Raw genomic sequence first — 20,394 nt, 5'->3', positions numbered from 1 at the left:
TGCATTTTTAAATGGAAAAAAAAATCTTGTAATATTTCTTACTGTATGTATTTATTCAATTTTTGTAATTTGTCGTATGTTGTAATTATGTTTTAACTTGTTTTATATAACGAGTATTTGTAAATTTATATAATGAGAACTTTGTAAAAAATATTTTACGTTTACTATAGGGGCTTGATGACAAGACTTCTGCCTTCTACTTGTTTTTTTTTTTTTTTTTAAATATATATTTGCTGTTTATATAATAAGAAAATATAGTTACAAAGAAACATTTACATACAAAAAAAAAGTTGAAAAACAGGCAGGGGCTCAAAGAAGATATGGATGACTAAAGTCACCACAATCTTTTCATAGAGCCCCTATGTGGGCTTTACAAGTTTAAAATAGAATAAGATTGTTAAAAATACTATGTACAGTTCCAATATAATAAAAAGATAAAAACTTTCATAAATATTTACATTTAAATAAAGAAAGTAAATAGTATCAATATAATTTTAACGATAGTCATTTTAAATACTGACAAATTATTTTAAAGATAAAAATAAGAGACAATCAAACAAAAAAATAAAAATAGAAAAAACTAAGAATAATGAAATTCGATGTTCATTTAGAAAAATTAAAAAATTATTTATAATGTTTAAAAATTTCATTTTTTATTAGAAATTTAAAGGAGTTTAGTGATTTTACCGTATTTAAATGTTTAGTTTTTTGAAATGTGTTCCATAGTTTCCGTCCACGGTGTACTCTTCCATATTCAGAATACTTGCTCCTAATTCTAGGCAATTTATAAGTATTCCATTGATTTCTTCTAAGAGAGTAATTATTGTTAACATTTTTCGTAAATTTATTATTAAAGGTTTTTGGAATCAGGCTGTTATTATATTTATACATAATTAAGTGTTTAAATATTAACTTCATATATACTCATCATTTGCATGTCTTTCATTAGTGGTTTTGCATGTTCATATTTTTTTTTCTTATATATAAGTCTGCATGCATGTTTTTGTAGAAAAAATATTTTTTTAAGTTTTGTTGGTTGAGTACTAGCCCATGTAATATTGGAATAGTAAAGAAAACAATGTATTAGGCCAAAATATACTAGTTTCAGACTTTCTGATGTTACATATGGGCGAATACGGTACATCAAACCAATTGTTTTACTAATTTTTGATTGGATATAAATTATGTGAGGAAGCCATGATAAATTTTCATCAATAAGAATTCCTAAGAATTTTATTGACTCGATTTTTTCGATTAGTTTATCATCTAAAATTAAATTTGGTAATTTTAAGGGAAGGTTTTCCTGTTGTGATTTTTTATGGAATAGAGTATACTTTGTTTTATCTACATTGAGTGACAGTTTATTAGCCTTAAACCATTCACTGACATTCCTTAATTCATAGTTCATGTCAGAGTAAAGTTGCCTAATGTCATTGTTCGATAAGAAAAGGTTTGTGTCGTCAGCAAACATTATCGCGTTAAGTTTTGCTGAAGCATTGTGCAAATCGTTTACATAGATCAAGAAGCAAGGGACCAAGAATTGACCCTTGCGGAACTACACACATAATTTTTAGTTCACCTGATTCCTTATTAATAACATATTGTTTGCTTTCAGTGAGGTAGCTTTTTAACCAATCATAGATTTTATTTATTACTCCATAGTGTTTAATTTTTTCTAAAAGAATGAGGTGATCAACCGTATCAAATGCTTTTGATAGGTCAATAAATAATCCTAGAGTAAAGTTATTGTTTTCGAATCCTTTAGTAATTTGGTCTACTATTTCAATTATTGCGTGTTCAGTTTAATGGGTTTTTCGAAAACCAAACTGTTTTGTGTAAAAAATATTATTTTCATTAAAATGGTTATAAATTCTATTATAGATTACACGTTCAAATATTTTGGAAAATACAGAAAGTACTGATACAGGTCTATAATTAGAGATTTCTGATTGATCATTGTTTTTGTAAATTGGGCATACTTTTGCCAACTTTAGTGCTTCAGGGAAAATACCTTCATTAATTAAAAGTTTTATTATATGAATCAAAGGTCTGGAAATGTAATTTTTGTTTAAAATAACTATATTACTAGAAACGTCATCAAAGCCAGGTGATTTATTTTTTTTAAGAAAAGATATTTCATATTCTTTAAGAGAAAAGTCGCTATCGTGAGTTATTACGTCATTTAACGATTTAAGATATAATTGAAATGAGTTGGGTGTGGTTATAATTTTTTTAGCAAGGTTCGGGCCAATATTTGTAAAGTATTTATTTAACTCATTCGAGATTTTTAAAGGACAATAAATAACAGTTTTATTGATATTTATTCTTTGAGGCAGTAAAGCCATAGTTATTTTGTTTCTTCCCATTATATTATTAAATAAACATCGAATTTGTTTTTTGTAAGCTCTTCACTTACCACTTACCAAAACCGTTTATATTTTTTGTATATCTTTTCATTATCTTCACTTCTGTCTTCCAAAAATTTATTGTAAAGTTTTTGTTTATTTTTTGAACATTTTATTAGAGTTTTATTCATCCAAGGATTTAGTATTGTTTTTTTTTTAATTATTTTTAATTCATATGGGCAGGTTTTGTTATATATATCAAGAAATGTTTGTAGAAAAATATTAAAAGCTTCATCTGTATTATCACATTTAAAAACCTGATTCTACGTCTCTTGCTTTAGTTTATAGAAAGATTATTCTTATTAATTGTTGATAGGTTGCGTTTTTTTAGAGTTATAATTTTAGAATCCCCTTTGGATGTGACATTTAAAAGATTTATTTTAATGTATATTGGGAAGTGATCACTAATGTCAGTTTTAAAAATACCTCTCAAATGACGTTTCTATATAATTATTAATAAAAATATTATCGATTGCAGTTGCAGAGCTTTTTGTTACCCTAGTTGGTTTATTTATAACTGGTAAAATATTATATTTAAAAAGCATATCAAAAAAAGATTTTGTTTTTGGAAATTTTTTATAAGTCAGAGCGTTCAAATTTATGTCACCAGCAATATACAAACTTTTTTTTTCTTTATTTGTTTTAAGGACCGTATTTTTAATAAATTCTTCAAAACATTCAATTTTACCACTCGGCGGTCGGTATACGCACCCAAATACAATGTTTTTGTCACTAATTATTTCAATGAATAGACTTTCATAATTAAGATTTGATGAGCATAATTTATTTTTTATTTTGTATGAATATCTAAACTCTAAAACATATATACCAACGCCTCCTCCGTTTTTATTACTTCCTCGCGGTTGACTAATTAGCTTATAATAAGGTAATTTGTAATTAGAATTAGAATCAAGTGTATTTTTATGCCAAATCTCTGTAAGGGATATGACATCAAACGTGTAATTTATAATATTTAAAAATTCCTTAAACTTGTCAAAGTTTTGATTTATGCTCCTAATATTTACATGTAATATAGAAAATGAATTTATATCTTTTTCCCCCTTAAATTCATAAGGATCAAAATACGGTGTTTTCATTAAATTCCTTTGAATTTCTTGAAAAATATTTGTGTTATTTAATAAATTGTCTTTAAAAGTAGGGAGTTTAGGCAATATTTATAGCAAATGTAAATATTTTTTATATTAAATGCATTATATTCCTTAATATATTTCCTTTTCAAAATGGTTTCAACCACCTCTGTAGGTTATTTAGTTCCAAAGATATACGTGTTTTAATATTTTCAATTCATAGACTTTTTATGAAATATTTTCTTAAAGTATCTCGTTCAATTTTTGGCACCGAAAAAAAAAACTTTTTTATCTTTTTTTTTTTTTTTTGCGTAAAAAGTTGCGTAAACTAACTTATAATAAAATTTTATTAGAAAATAAATTGTAAATCTAAATTATTTGAACAATTCATAAGTAGAATTTTTTGGGGGGTTAACGCAGACGTACCATGAAGTAGTCAAATAACTGTATAATATGTTTGAATATGTTTTAAACCTTTTTGACACAAAATAAATTTTCAAATGTTTTAATTTATAATACGTTGAGCGTAACAAAACTTTGATGATAAATATTAACTTAAATTAATTTTATTTTTCTTTAATAAATTATCAATTGAAAAAACTTCAATTAAAAATAAATCTAAAATTTATTTTTACACAAACAAAAAAAGAAATTAGTCAAAGACTTGTTAATAATTTCAGTATTGTTATAGATTCAAAAAAAGATTTAACCACTTAAAGTCTACTGATTCGACTAATTTATTGTTTTCAGCACCTATCATAATATAAAAAATGTTATATTTTTTAATGGGGTTAGGGTTTTTAACTTTTTAAAAATTTTGAAAACAATGAATGAAAAACTCGTTGAGTTGTTCTATTTCAGTGTGTTTGGCTTTATTTGGTTGTGTACTCTCGAGTCCTTAACTCAAGGGGGGGGGGCGTTTATTATTTTTGGGAAACTTTGCCACCCACACTAAGCTTATTAAGACCCCCTCCCGTTTATTAATTTTTACTTGTTTTAACAAAAAAATTATATCTAAAAACCAAAAAAAAATCCGTGAAAATCAGCTTTAAAAATCAAAAAATACATACTAGTTACTGATAAGTAATAAAACTTTCAGTGTAAATTCTGACCCTCCCTTTCCCCGGTTCATTAAATCTTGACTAAACCCCCCATCCACTTTTATTACCCCCCTCTTGTATTAAGAAATTGAGATTTCATAGATTAACAGCACGTGGAAATACTTATACGGATTATCTTTTCTATCTTTTTGTCTTAAACTTTTTAATAGATGTTTTAAATCGTTTTGTCTTTGAAATAAATTATCGCACTATTAATGTACCCAAATTTGACTATATGTTGCAAATTATTTGAACTCAGAAAAAATATTTTAATTATTGAATTTTAATTCAAACTTCAGAGTAGGCTGTGTGTGTATTGTTAACAAACAATTTTATACATAATTTGCCTTGGCTATTCCGTTCATAAATTAGACAAAATTGTCTAACTTACTTAACGAAGTGCACCAACGAGAAGGTAAGCCATAGGACTTTGCACTCCATCCGTGAGCTGTCATGTTGCCTAAGGTTAGCCCTCTATTTCTGGATTCTTTCCTTTACTTGATAGGCATTTCATGTAAAAGTAATAGTAAATTAGCCTAAAGTTAGCCCTCCATTTCTGGATTCTTTCCTTTACTTGATAGGCAGTTCATGTAAAAGTAATAGTAAATTAGCCTAAAGTTAGCCCTCCGTTTCTGGATTCTTTCCTTTACTTGATAGGCAGTTCATGTAAAAGTAATAGTAAATTAGCCTAAGCTTTTTTTTTTTTTTTTTTAATAATAAAAATGTGCAGTTAAGCTGCAAATAAACAACAACAAATAAACAAAATTGGTACAGATAAACATATCAGATATGATTCATACTATTTGTAAAGATAAAAACCACTGAACTCAAATGCAGTAAAAACAAACTGTTGGAACATAACAATAAAAGAAATAAGATTAATATATACTGTAACATAATTCTAAATTTACATTAAATAAAATTACCTCGCAACCCTAGCTACAAAGAATAAGATCACCTTTTTCAAAATCAATCAATAAAGGAAATGACCATACTTCATCAGGTTCGTTATCATATTTAACAAGGTATGTAGTTCTTCTACCGTTTAATTGATCAATTTGAACCACTTGCGCACGTTCCCAAGATACTTTAAGAGCATCTTCTTCTCTAACACGATGTTGTATAGAAAAACCTACAAAATCAGATGGATTGTTAATAAATTTTGATAAGGAGTGCTTTTTTTGTTGCTCTATTAGTTTGTTTAGTCTTGCATCCTGAATTTTTTCCATTAATTCTTTTTTTTTGTTTTCAACAGCTGCATCACGTATTGTACGAGGCTTTAAATTATTACTTATATTATTACTTAAAGATTGTTTGTTTGGTGTTAAATTTGCTTGAATAACAATAAGAAGATTTTGATATAATTCCTCTGAAGACAAGTTTATTCTTTTGCTTCCTTCTACTTTTGTTTTACAAAAATGTTTTTTGTCATATTCAACACATAAGATTATGCGATAAAAATTAAGTTGAGCAAGGAGTACTTTTGATTTCAATGGCTCTTCTATATTAGAAACTGTTTTCTCTGCTTCCTTTAATGATATCCATGCCCTTACATTTAAGTTTATCAAATCATTACAAGCTGCAACCTTTTTATGTTGTAGTTTAATTTCTTCTCGATTTTTTTCTTCTTGCATTGCTAGAAAGTGCATAGCTTTATCTTTTTTAAGAGCTTCTTTTCTTTCATCATATTTGCTTTTCATTAATGTTACTTTAGTTCTTTAATATTCAAGCAATTGTTTTCTTTCTTCATCTGATTTACTATTAAGCCATTCTAATGTTTGGTTGTGAGACCACATTGTCAAAGCCTGGATAGTTTGAACATTTGCATTGGGTTTTGTGCGAACCATTAAATCCAAAATGGCAAAGTCGCTTTCTGATGCTTTATTAGTGACAGGGACATTAGAAGCAGCTTCAGAAACAGAATTAGATGGATTCCAATATTTACCTTTTAATAAAAGGGTCAAAATTTATATTTTCAAAACCTTGTTCAAAAACATTATTCGAATCCATTTTTAAATATAGTAAATATGAAAGAATTTAACTATTAATATATTAATAAATAAACTATTCACCTTGAAATATTAAATTTTCTGTTCTTTCAGAGTTTTTTTGTTGAAATTCATGGACAATTAGTTTATTATACACAACTTTAGCATAATAACCATTTTGTCTATGAATTTTCGCCTTAGCGAATAACTCTTTTCGAACTTTTCTAGTTGTACTAAAATAATCTTCATTAAAAAAAATATTGGTACCTTTTAGCTTTGATGCGTTATCAGTGATCGTTTTTTTGTCCTCTTAGTCATGCAGTTTCATAACAATTGTTCGTTCGCGATTCTCGTTTGAAACTCCCACTCTATGCGCTCGTTCTTTTTGATTTCTCTTTTGATATTAAGCATCAACAGATTTTAGCTTTAGGTCGTTGTTGTCTGTCGAAATTTTTCCCTGTATTATCTTTACGCTGGATAACTCTTCTTTAACTTTACTAATTTTTTCATTTACACTTTTAACCTTATCGTCGCAGGCATCTCCAACGAATGTCAAGCCAGCTTTGATATCGTCAAGATCTTTTCTTACTTCTTGAATGCTTTTTTGAACTGAATCAAACTTTATATTAATCATTTTAACTGTTTCTGTAAAGAACGACAATATCGTCTCTTTTTGTAAGTTCAGTAGTTCTCTCACCATTACCATTGAAACAACATCAGCATTGCTCTTTTTAATTTAATTTTGATAAAAAAATTCCAATTTTAAAGATAATTAAATACTAAAAACTCAGAAATACTAAGACTATTTTTTATTATTTCTTATTATTATGTCTTTTATTATTATGTTATAAACTTATTAACACAAATACTGTAAAAAGTTTAGATGTGTTTTTTGCTCCTGTCGTTATTAACTTTTTTTTTTATTTAAATTTTATTGATAAAATTTGTACAACAAGATCGTTGTAAAATGTTTATAAATGACGAAATAAATGTTCTAATCGGCTCCACTTGATCTAATTCTACATGGAGTAGAATTAGGTCAAGTCTAATTCTACTTCATGGTTTTCACTTTTTTTGCATCCAATTAAAATTATTCTTTTCATTTTTTTTTTCAGAAGAATAAATCTTTTGAGAACATTCATTATTTATTATTGAAAGTAATAGGTAAGTAAATCGGTGTAAAAAAGTGTTGTTGATGCTAAGCTCCATTATTCTCAGTTCACTAAATCTTGTACCTTATCTCAAATATAGGCTCTAGAGACATTTGGAAGATCTTCAACAACGTCATTAGGTTTGGTCTAAAATTCCATCTCTCATTTATGGGACTGATCTTATTATCTCTCCCAAGAATAATGCAGAACTATTCGCAAAGAACTTTTTTTCTAACTCGACATGTAGATACATATCCAGACGTCACCGGACCCTCACTGCACCAAACGATATCTCAGACAAAATTGAGTATGAAGATGTGTCAAGTGATTTCACCAGGGTTTGGTGAAATCACTTGACTGCATTAGATTAGTGATCGACCGAAATTGGAATTTTGGCGAAATTTCGTTTTCGGTTCATTTCAGTTGCGGCATTTCTCAACCGAAACCGAAACCAAAGTTTTGGCAAAACTTTTACCGAAATTCAAACCGAAATTTCGGCACAACCGAAATTTTTTAAAAGTAAGAAATAACGTGTTTAAACAATGCTCTTTTGATATTTGTTTTATTAAGAGTTGATTTGTTGTTATAAATGAAATGATGTAAATTAATAGTTAAGAATATAATGTAAAATGTTAACTTGTAATTAATTAAAAAAATAATTTTTGAAATGTCAACAAAATTTTATTAAAACAAATTAAATTTTTTATAAAAACGCTACAATGTTTTCAACAAAATTTGTTACAGAAAAAAAAACGTTTGCATTTTATATGAACGACGTTTATAGAATAAATTATAGAATTATATTATAAGCGTTTATAATCATAAAATATGCATAACTTTATAAATTTAAAAAATAAATTTATTAGATAGGTATATTATATATTAATATAATATTTATATTAATATATAATATTTATATATAAAAAATTAATTAAAAATCTGTCAACAAAGTTTAATTTGAAAAAAATTAATTATTATTTTAATAATGCTTTTTGAATTACGGTTTTTGGTTTGAAGTTGAACCGAAATTTCGGTTCAACTTCAAACCAAAATTTCGGTTTGAACCGAAACTTAAAAAACTACCGAAACCGAAAGTTCGGTTTCGGTTAAAAGCAAAATTTCGGCCGAAACCGAAACCGAAATTTTCCGATCACTACATTAGATTTATTCACTAAAATCTACAAATTTTTTATGTAACCTTTATAAGGACATAGTATCTTTAGTAAACGAGTTAAGATAAGTACTCTCAAAGAGTAACAAGTATTGTTGCGATAGGTTGCTAATGCACCAGTCCGTTTAGCTTCTCAGAGCATGCCCGCAAAATTACTGATTTAAGCAATAGCAACACGCGCTTAATTCTCTTGCTCGCGTACCGTCATGAGATATCGATCTCTTGTAATTTATTCTATTTGTGTTAATAATTAGTAATAATAATCGCAGTATTTATTTTATAGTTTATCGCTTTAAATATAGTGATAGCAGTTGCCTTTAACTTCGGATGAACTAATACAAAACAATTCATACAACATACTCAGATGTTTTTATCGAGGAAAAATGCCAACATACTTCTGCCATATATTTTGGAACATAGTTTCACAATGAGTTGGTTTACATGCCGTTAAAAACAATACTTAATATGAATTTTGTGACTTAGATGATAAAGATCGATTCACTCTTATGTACATATGTAAACGTATGTATAATTGGTTATATATAAAACATCTTTATATATTTTGATACAATTTATTATGCACTTACAGGCTGCTAAAATCACTTTTTAAATCATTATTATATCTTACATGATAAAAATAAATTCTCTTCATAACGAAGCAACGTCTTTAATGGAAAATCCAACTACCACAAATGATGAACTCTTACATGTTGTATTTTAATAATTGTGGTCTAATAAGATTTGTTTTACATTTATTTTCGAGGATTCTTCCTCGTTGTCATGTGAGAGATCTTCATATTTATTTTGATATTAAAGTATAAGATATTTTATTAAGAAAATAATACGATTATTATCTTGATATTAAAGTATTTATCTTGATATTAAAGTATAAGATATTTTATTAAGAAAATAATACGATTTCAGCAGTATACGACTTGAATTATAAAACGTACGTACTTGTTCATAGAACAATTTCGCAAAATATTACATTAACTGCTGTTTTACACTTTTGGCATAATAAATATTTCACTCCGACTATTAAAAAACAAAAATTCAAATGCGAAAGACAAGTTATTGAAAGTTAATTATGAGTTCTACTTAGTAATGACGAATTTTATGTGCTGAAATATAATAATATATTAATAAAATTACCTTATTGCCTTCGCATTTTGGGTTCAGGGAGCAAACTTTTGGGGCTATTTTGCTCCCAGAATTCATTCACTGTTATTTTAAAATATCAAAAAATGTGATAATGTGATCAGAAACATCAAAATAACTACGTCATTGATGCTTAGCTTTTTGATTGAGTACTCGATTGGGAAAGATTTTATATACAAGTACAATTTGCACTTAAAAAAAAAAACTTACTCTTTCAAACTTAATTTTTCAAAAAAAAACCTAATCCTTCAAACGTAATTTTTCAAAAGAACGATTTTAAGCTCCATTAAAAAAAATAATAACATTATTTTATTGTTGGAATAAAAAAACTCGCGAGTAATTTTAGTAAACAATTTCATCATGTTACAATACAAATTTAAAGTTTTAATATATAAAAAATATTCTACGTACAAAACATAGAAAAATAATTACGAAAACGGAAATAAAAAAATATCTATATATAAATATATTAAAATAGAAAAATAGAAAAACAAGTGTTTGAAAATAAATAAAAATGGTGCTTCAACTTTTAATTAAAACAAAATTGAAAAACAAATTTTTGAAATTATTATTAAATGCAATTATGAATGCATACGAGCATAATACGTGTATGCACTGCAAAATACATGTATACAAATTAAAATGCATGCATACATATTAAAATGCATGTATGCTCAATAGAGCATAGAAAAATTTGAGTAAGTACAGTAGAACGCATATATAAACAGTCATGTGTAAAACTCAAATGCTTTTAGAAATCAAAAACTCTACATTATCTATATACAATGAATTTATAAATATAATGAAAAATCAAGAATGTGTTGAGAATTCCAGTTGAGCATAATTAGTCAGTTTTTTACCTAACTTATCATGCTGGTCAAGTTTTTGATCAATTGAGGGTGACGATGGTGAAGATAATGCCCGAAGTTCTTCAACTGATTCAGAAACAGCAGAACCAACTTGAAAGGTTTTGTTCTGAGTACTACCGGTTTCTCGCAGCAAATTTGGATCAACTTCTGTGTAAGGTTGTCGTACTTGCCTTGGACTATCATCATGACTAGTATAGTGAGTTACTGGCTTTACAGTGCACACAACATATTCTGGAGAACTGCGTATTATTTCTTTGATTTTTTCAATTGGGCATTGTGAAACTTGAGTTCCATTAATGTCCATAATTTGATCACCTGATATATATATATATATATATATATATATATATATATATATATATATATATATATATATATATATATATATATATAATATATTGCATATATATAATATATTGCATATATATAATATATTGTATATATATATAACATATTGTATATATATAATATATTGTATATATATATAACATATTGCATATATATAATATATATATATATATATGTATATATATAATATATTGCATATATATACTGTATATATATATATATATATATATATATATATATATATATATATATACACAATATTTGCTGTGTTAAAAGACCTAAAAGAAAGTATAAAGTTATTTATATATATAACTATATATATTATATAAATATATATATATATATAAATATATAATATATTATTAGTAATTTATATATATATATATATATATATATATATATATATATATATATATATATATATATATATATATATATATATATATATATATATATATATATATATTACTAATAAGTTAATAAAGTTACAGAACCAAATATATATTCATAAGGGCAGCAGCTTTGTTTGGAAAAGGTATTCCAATAAAATTAGGTAGTTGGGTGTGGAAATATTTTACTTTCTCCTGAAGATGTCTTAATTGCAATATGTAGCACATGCAAAATGAAGATTACAAAAGGTAACAAAGAAAAAAAATTTAATTCTTTTAACACAACAAATATGAACAAAACATAAAAAAATAGTAAAAGATAAAAAAATAGCAAAGAGTTTAAACTTAATGAAAAACAAAACAAAAGCAGAGCAAAAAATGAATAAAATGTGTTCAAGAAAATCAAGTCAACTGAAGCAAATTGCTTAAAACAGTCTCAAAAAACTTTGTTTGAAACACTTGAGAAAAAAAAGCTCTGGGACATTACTGATTACAGGCCTAAATTAATTAATAACTACAATGCAGAAATGATTATACGCAACAAAGTTAGACAAAATATAAAAAGAAATAACTGATGCTTCATACATTTCATTTACAACTGATGGATGGGGATCTACCAACGGAAAATGCTTGTTTCTTAGTTTGACAGCTCATTGGTCAACTATTGAATTCCATCAAAAATCAGCAATTCTTCGAGTTAGTAAACTTAATGCTACATATGCTGCCAAAAATATAAGAGAAGCAATTCAAAGTTCTATGAACGACTTTCTTATTCCAACTTCAAAGGTACATTTAGTTGTTAGAGATAATGCAGCTAATATGGTAGCTGGAATAAGAGAGGCAGGTTGCAACACTTTACCATGTTTTTTACACACTTTGCAACTTGTGTTGAATGACGCTGCATTTGCCTGGATATATATTAAAAATATATCAACAACTTGTGAAAACATATTACCCATTTTAATCATTCACCATCTTCTTTTAAAGTTTATGGAAAATATCAAACTCATTATCAAGTGCCAGAAAATAAGTTCAAGACATTACAACAAGATGAATAAAAATAAAAATAAATTCAATTATAAATAGAAATTCATAACTGGAAGAATTTTTGTAACAGAAGAGTACTTTGTTTTAATGTTGTATTGTGTAACAGAAGAGTACGTTGTTGTGATGTTGTATTGTGTAACAGAAGAGTATTTTGTTGTGATGTTGTATTGTGTAACAGAAGAGTACTTTGTTGTGATGTTGTATTGTGTAACAGAAGAGTACTTTGTTGTGATGTTGTATTGTGTAACAGAAGAGTACTTTGTTGTGATGTTGTATTGTGTAACAGAAGAGTACTTTATTGTGATGTTGTATTGTGTAACAGAAGAGTACTTTGTTGTGATGTTGTATTGTGTAACAGAAGAGTACATTGTTGTGATGTCGTATTGTGTAACTGAAGAGTACGTTGTTGTGATGTTGTATTGTGTAACAGAAGAGTACTTTATTGTGATGTTGTATTGTGTAACAGAAGAGTACTTTGTTGTGATGTTGTATTGTGTAACAGAAGAGTACTTTGTTGTGATGTTGTATTGTGTAACAGAAGAGTACTTTGTTGTGATGTTGTATTGTGTAACAGAAGAGTACTTTGTTGTGATGTCGTAATAATAATGTTTGAAAACGTTTGAAAAATTTTCAAAAGATTTTTAAAAAAGATAAAACCCTTTTAAAATAAGGGTATGATTTAAGTTTGAGTATTTTTTTACCAGTTCTGATTCCATAAAAAAGTTTACACAATTCAAAATTGTATGGTTTTATATTTTCAAAAATTTTAATAATTAGCTAATCGGCATCAGTATTGGCCACAAATGTGCAATAAGTTCATCACAAATATAAAGGGTGTCCCAAAATTAATGCAAGATTTGAATTTGTTGCCATTTGTGCACTAAAGTGTTGGCAATCCTAAAAAAAAAACACTTCGACAGCTGACAGTTTAGGGTTAGTAAAAATGGAGCGTTACACAATAGAACAACATGTCTTCATTATTGAACAATATTTCAAAAATAATGAAAGCTTGGCAGCCGCAGTTCAAAAATTTCGTACAAAATATGGTCGGAATAGTGTTTTAACTTGGTCAACTGTGAAGGGATTAATTGAAAAATTCAGGGAGACTGAATCCGTTGGAGACGCCAAACACAATGGTTGTCCGAAAACAAGCCGTTCAAATGTCAATATTGAAGCAATGCATGCGAGTGTCTGTGACAATCCAGGAACCTCCATTCGGCGTCATGGAAAAGAATTGCAAATTTTAAGAAGTTCTCTACAGCATATACTCACTCAAGATCTGTGTCTCAATGTTTATAAAATTCAATTAACACAACAACTGAAGCCTAATGACCATGCACAGCGAAGAGAGTTCCTTAAATGGATTATTAAACATCAACAAATGGATGCTGATTTTTCGAGCAAAATCATCCTAAGTGATGAAGCACATTTTCACCTTGATGGCTTTCTTAATTGCCAAAATTGCCTCTTTGGGGGTTCCGAGAACCCACATGCAGTTGTTGAAAAACAAATGCATCCACATTGTGTTACTGTTTGGGCTGGAGGCATAATTGAACCATACTTTTTTGAAAATGAGGAGACTGGTCAAGCAGTGACTGTTACTGGTGCTTGATATGGCAACATTATAACACAGCTCTTTCTGCCAAAATTGGATGATATTGATGTGGCCAATATGTGGTTTCAACAAGACGGTGCCACATGCCATACAGCCCATGAAACAATTCAATTACTACATGAGACATTTCCAGGTTGTGTGCTTTCTTGTTTTGGTGATCAGAATTGGCCCCCTAGATCGTGTGATTTAACACTATTAGACTTCTTTTATGGGTTATTTGAAATCACAGGTCTATGTCAACAAGCCCACAACCACCCTTGCATTAAAGGAGGAGATTCAATGCTGCATCAACGAAACTCAGTCACATTTATGAAAAATGTGACTGAGTTTCGTTGAGAAATTTTCGACAACTTGAAGAAATTTTCGACAAATGAGTGCGTATGTGCATGCAAAGCCATGGAGGCCATATGCCCGATGTGTTATTCCATAAATAACCTTATCCTATGTACTTCATGATTCAATAAAAAAATAACAATCCATAGACTAAAAACTGTGTTATCTATTTAATTCAAATCTTGCGTTAATTTTGGGACACCATTTATATATATACATATATATATATATATATATATATATATATATATATATATATATATATATATATATATATATATATATATATATATATATATGTGTGTGTATATATATATATATATATATATATATATATATATATATATATATACACATGCATATGCAAGTGTAAATGTATACATGTATATACAAGTGTAAATGTCAGTATGTTAAGTTGAGTTTGTGAATGGAACTATTGTGTATAATATATGTATAATATAATTTTTTAAATTTTTCTAAAAGTCTTTTTTGCTGAAACTGTTTTAATTTATATTTAAAATAAATAAAATAACCAAAATAAATTTAAATTCTTAGGGGTAGATTTAAATCCAAGATATTGTTAGGATGTCAATAGAATGGTCAGCACACTAAACCACAAGGCTACTGAAACTATATATCATATAGAAAAACAAACTATTTTATATAACAGTTATTTTATATTTAATTATTTTATATGCCAAACTTTTTATACCAATTGTAATAACTAAACACTTTTTAAGTGGATACACTTAATAAATACAACTATATTGAATAGCAGCATTGCATAGAAATATATTGAATAGCAGCATTGGGTAGAAATATATTGAATAGCAGCATTGCATAGAAATTAATAAAAGATTTTCAAACCACTATATTTTATTAAAAAAAAAACTCATGTGTAAAAATTACATTTAAATAATTTACATTATAAAATTTATATTATAATTAGATAGATTTTTATTATTAATAGAGATGTAATATTTGACATACCTAGCTAATAAGTATAAAAATAGAGGTTGGTGTAAAACAAAATCACCAAGACCTGTATTTTACGGGTTCAGACAGCTAGTGTGTGTGTATATATATATATATATATATATATATATATATATATATATATATATATATATATATATATATATATATATATATATATATATATATATTTATATATATATATATATATATATTTAAATTCAAAAGAACTGATGTTCAAGGAAAAAAACAATACGAATAAAATTTTTTGAAGCAATTAGGAACAATCACAGTAAAAAGATGAGACTTAAATGACAAGTAACACGATAACGAATTTTAGTAGATGGCACAAGAGGCACTAGCTCTTTAAAGCAGTACCCATTATAGTATTTATTGAAAAAAGAAAGAGGAGCAATATTACGATGATGTGAAAATGGTTGAAGTTTGGCTGCAAGAGCAGGTCCAACTATATTTACAATGCGTTTTTACACCTTTTCTAAAAGAGAAAAGGCATATTTAAAGATCCACTCCAGATATCACAACAGTATTCCATACAAGGACAGATTAAAGATATGTTATAGAAATAGTTTGAAAAATTTTTTAATTTTTATATCTTGTAAGAAGCATTTTTAAACAAGAGATATTCGAAGCAGAACAATAATAATTAAAAAAAAAAGGAAAAAAAACGGTCTTAAAGATGTTAAGAAAGATTTACCATATATAAATATACCAGCAAAAAAGCAGTGTGCAATTGTCAAAAAAAACATATGTATGTGGGTCCCCCTGGAAAAAACTCATAATTGCTGTTAAAAAAGTGTAAAACATCAAGAAATTTATAGTGCAACTCATAAGGGCCAAGCTGTTTTTAAATGATTTTTAATATCTGCAGTCAGTATGGCTTGATATTTGATGGTATAGTCCAAGAAAAATTAAGCATATATATCAAACATTTTTTTTTTAAGCATCTTTGTTTCCAACAAGGCTGCAAGCAACCACTAATTAAAGTTGGAAGTTACTGGAAGAGAAAGGATGAAGATTGTAGAGCAAGATAACGCTTGACAGACATCTTAAAAGTTTGCAAATTATATGAATCATGAAAGCAAGATAAAGGAAGTGAATTTCAAAGAACTTATGTTAGAGAAAAAAAAAACTTGAGGAATGAGAGTTTTTGGAGCACTTAAGAAAAGTCACAGAAAAAAGATGAGACTTAATTAAATGACAAGTAACACGAGAATGAATTTTAGTAGTTAGCACAAGAGACGCTAGCTCTTTACAGATATGTGTCCATTATAGTATTTTTAGAAAAGAGAAAGAGAAGCAACATTACGACAATGTGATAATGGTTGGAGGTTGGCTGCAAAAGCAGGTCCAACTATATTTACAATGCGTTTTTGCACCTTGACTAAAAGAGAAAGGGCATCATGATCCGCCATAGATATGGCAACAGTATTCCATTCAAGGCCGGATTTGAGATTTATAGAGATAGAGAATAGAATCCAGAGAAAAAAAGCGTCAGGCTCGATAAAGAGATGCACCTTAGCAGATGTTAATTTTGCAACAGATTTGATATATGGTTTCCAAGAAAGATCAGAAGTAAGAGTTAGTCCTAGAAGATGAAGGGTAGATAACTTATTGAGTACATTACTGTTCATAAATATAGGAAGATCTAAATTATTGCAATAACAATTGGCTGAAAAATATTGAGTTTTATCTGAATTAAAGTTCACCAGCCAAAAGTTCTGTGAGCCCCATGCTGTAGCAGAAGTGAGATCCATTTCAAACTCAAATGCCCCCTCCAAGCAATCAGAGAGTGTTGGCTTCTTATCATGACAAGAATTAATGGTAGTATCATCAGTAAACAATGCCACCTTAGAGGTCAGAATATCTGGAAGACCTTTAACATAAATTAAAAAGAGTATAAGGCCAAGGATTGAACCTTAAGGAACACTTGAAGTTACAGGATATGAAGAAGAGTACTGTCCATCAAGGACAACTTTTATAGTGCGATTAGAAAGGATTCAATAATCTTAAAGTTTATCAAAATCTTTAGAAATGTCAAGAGTGATGGCCTTAACCTCTTTACTTTTATCTAATGCACAATCAGGTAGAACGCAACTAGTGGAATAAAGAGATGATATTGATGAAAAGTTCTTAGCAAACAATTCAGCTTTGACTTTAGGAGAGGTGACAAAGTCTGAACCATACAAGAGAGGTGGAATTACAGATTTGTCTTTATAATTGATACTATTAAAGATTCTCCAGAAGTCACGAGAGCCTAATTTTTGTGAGGAAACACAAGATTTCGTGACTTGAATATAGCATGCTTTGGCATTAGACAAAACCTTTTCACAATGGTTTCTAGCAGTAATAAACAGATGTCTGTTTCTGGAGAATTGTTTTGCTGATAGATATGGAAGTTATGGTTTGGATTGGCAATTGTAGTAGGACAATGTGAAAAAAACCATGGAGAAGAGTGAGGCTTAACCAGGAATCGTCAATTGGGAATAAAAGATTCCATGCCAACCTAAATCCACGAAGTTATGTAAGAAGCACATTCGTCAACAGGAAGACGAAAGATTTCTACCCAAGGGCCATGATAGTACTCAGTGTACTGTTTAATAGCCCAAGCAAGCCTCATTACTATTAATAAACCCTAAGCCATAACAAAGGGCTCCAAATGTGACCTTGACAATGCACACCAAAAGTAAAAACAGGGACACTATCCATGCGCAACATGGCGCTGTTAACATTTTGATATTTTTCAGCTGTTGATGGAAGCAGCCTTTCTGAGAGCTACCACAGAGTTCAGGAAACCTGACTCCTAGCCGGCCTCAGAACCATAAAACTGAGTTTTAGAGCTGTACACTCATTAGGAGATAATAGAATGAGTTGCTTTATTATAAAAACACAAGCAAAACCCTTGCTTCGAGTCAAGAAGATCCAGCATTCAACATCCTAAACTGGAAACAATGTATTAAAGATACATCTGCGCCAGCTTAAGAAATACAATATTTTCTAAAACATAGAATATTTCAAAGCTTTTGATAGTTGGCAATGTAGATAAAAAAAATCACTTTAAAACATATTTTCAATAATTAAATTCATGATTTCTGCAATGGTTAATGATAGGAAAGAAACCAACTAACTTAATTACCAACTTACTAACAACTTCTGTTATTTTAATGAGTTTGAATTCTTTTATAAATTCATTTACAAATTCACTCTAGTTGCAATGTTTTATCATACAAAACATTTTAACTAGAGTTAGGTTGTGTTTGTAGCAGTAGTTTGTAGTAACTTGGACATGGTGTAAGTCTCCATTTAGTACTCAGTCTTATTTACTTATTTATTCCCTTATTATATCATATTTATTACTTTCAAAAAATCTTTAGGTAAAAATTGTGAGGGTAAATAAAAGTGAGTAATTAAATTATGCATTGTAAACAATGCATAGTTTAATTTCTCGTTATTGCTGCATTTTTAAATTTAAAACTTTTGTTTTCAACACCAATTGTTGCTTTTAAATAAAAAAAAAAAACTTTTAAACAATTACTGGTTTATAAGGAATACTAATTTGAAAACTTATTTAAATATTTTCATAAAGGTTTAAAAGAAAAGTTAAGACTAAAAAGTATGGTTTGGACATTCTTTGATCGCAAATCCAATTATTAAAAAAAAACTCATTATATGAGCAAAAACTTGAAAACCAATAATAACTCAAGATACCACATATCTATTACCAAATTATATCTCAATCTGGTAATTATAGGGAAAATCTAATAAATATGTTAAAAGTTACTACTTTTGTCCAAATTAAAATGATTGCGGTTCACAGTAAAATAACCATACTTTTCTGGAAAAACCTACAATATTAATTGTACAAAAACACTATGTTACTTTATTTTAAAAATATTATGTTATTTTATTTTACAAGTAGAAAGTGCTAAATCGCTATTTGTAAGGCTTATGATTGAACTATATACTAAATATGCCTGAACTATTTTTTTATAACTCCTTGATTGTTTTGTCGATTCAGGGTGAAAAACATTGTAACTCTTATAAAAAAACTTTTATTATATAACTAATGGGTGATGCGGAAGTTATCGGACAAATCCTAATTTCATTATTTGAGCATAATAATTAGTTTTTGTGGTTTTATGCGTAGGCATAAACATTCTATAAAATATAAACTTTATTATTTGAAACACAATTATTTAAAATGAGGTTAAATGCAGCTGAACGAGAATCTTTTTGAAAGCGACTAAAAATGTTTTTTGTAAATAAACCTAATATAAAAAAAAATCGTAAATCATTTTGAAAAGGAAGGATTTGCTCGAAGTACAATATATGATAACCTAAAAAGACTTGAAACTGTTCAATCGTTTTCTGATAGAAAGCACCCTGGTCGTCCAACATCATGGACTAGAGAAAAGAAAGCCGAATTAACGAGACTTGTCAACAATCGAAAAGGGGTCAGTCAGAGAAAAATAGGTATCAAATTCGGTGTAAATCAATCGACAATTGGTCATCAGTTAAAAAAAATGAATATTAAATAAAGACTCCAAAATACACTATAAAACAACAAATAAAGGCAAAGAAAAGAAGCAGAAAACTAATTAACCAACTCTATAACACAAAATCGGTTCTCTATAACACAAAACCGCTTCTTCATGATTAGAAAAAATACAAAAAAACTTTAAACAGAAGGTACTTGCGGAATTTTTAAGTAATAACTTTTAATAACAAAGAAAATAAGA

The 20,394-nt window shown here is 27.9% G+C and overlaps 1 protein-coding gene across 1 annotated transcript in view; it reads right to left on the bottom strand.

Moving 5' to 3' along the window:
• Positions 1-10,796: 10,796 nt before the first annotated feature.
• LOC105844333 (uncharacterized) overlaps positions 10,797-20,394 on the bottom strand; it is a 15,503-nt gene continuing 5,905 nt past the window's right edge. The window contains exon 2 of the mRNA XM_065796018.1: positions 10,797-11,245. Coding sequence (XP_065652090.1) covers positions 10,872-11,245 — 374 coding nt within the window. The 3' untranslated portion in view covers positions 10,797-10,871. The remainder of the gene's footprint in view (positions 11,246-20,394) is intronic.

Source organism: Hydra vulgaris, chromosome 04 (genome assembly GCF_038396675.1).
Source record: "Hydra vulgaris chromosome 04, alternate assembly HydraT2T_AEP".
Lineage (NCBI taxonomy): Eukaryota > Metazoa > Cnidaria > Hydrozoa > Anthoathecata > Hydridae > Hydra > Hydra vulgaris.
This window is presented reverse-complemented; position numbering and strand designations above follow the sequence as displayed.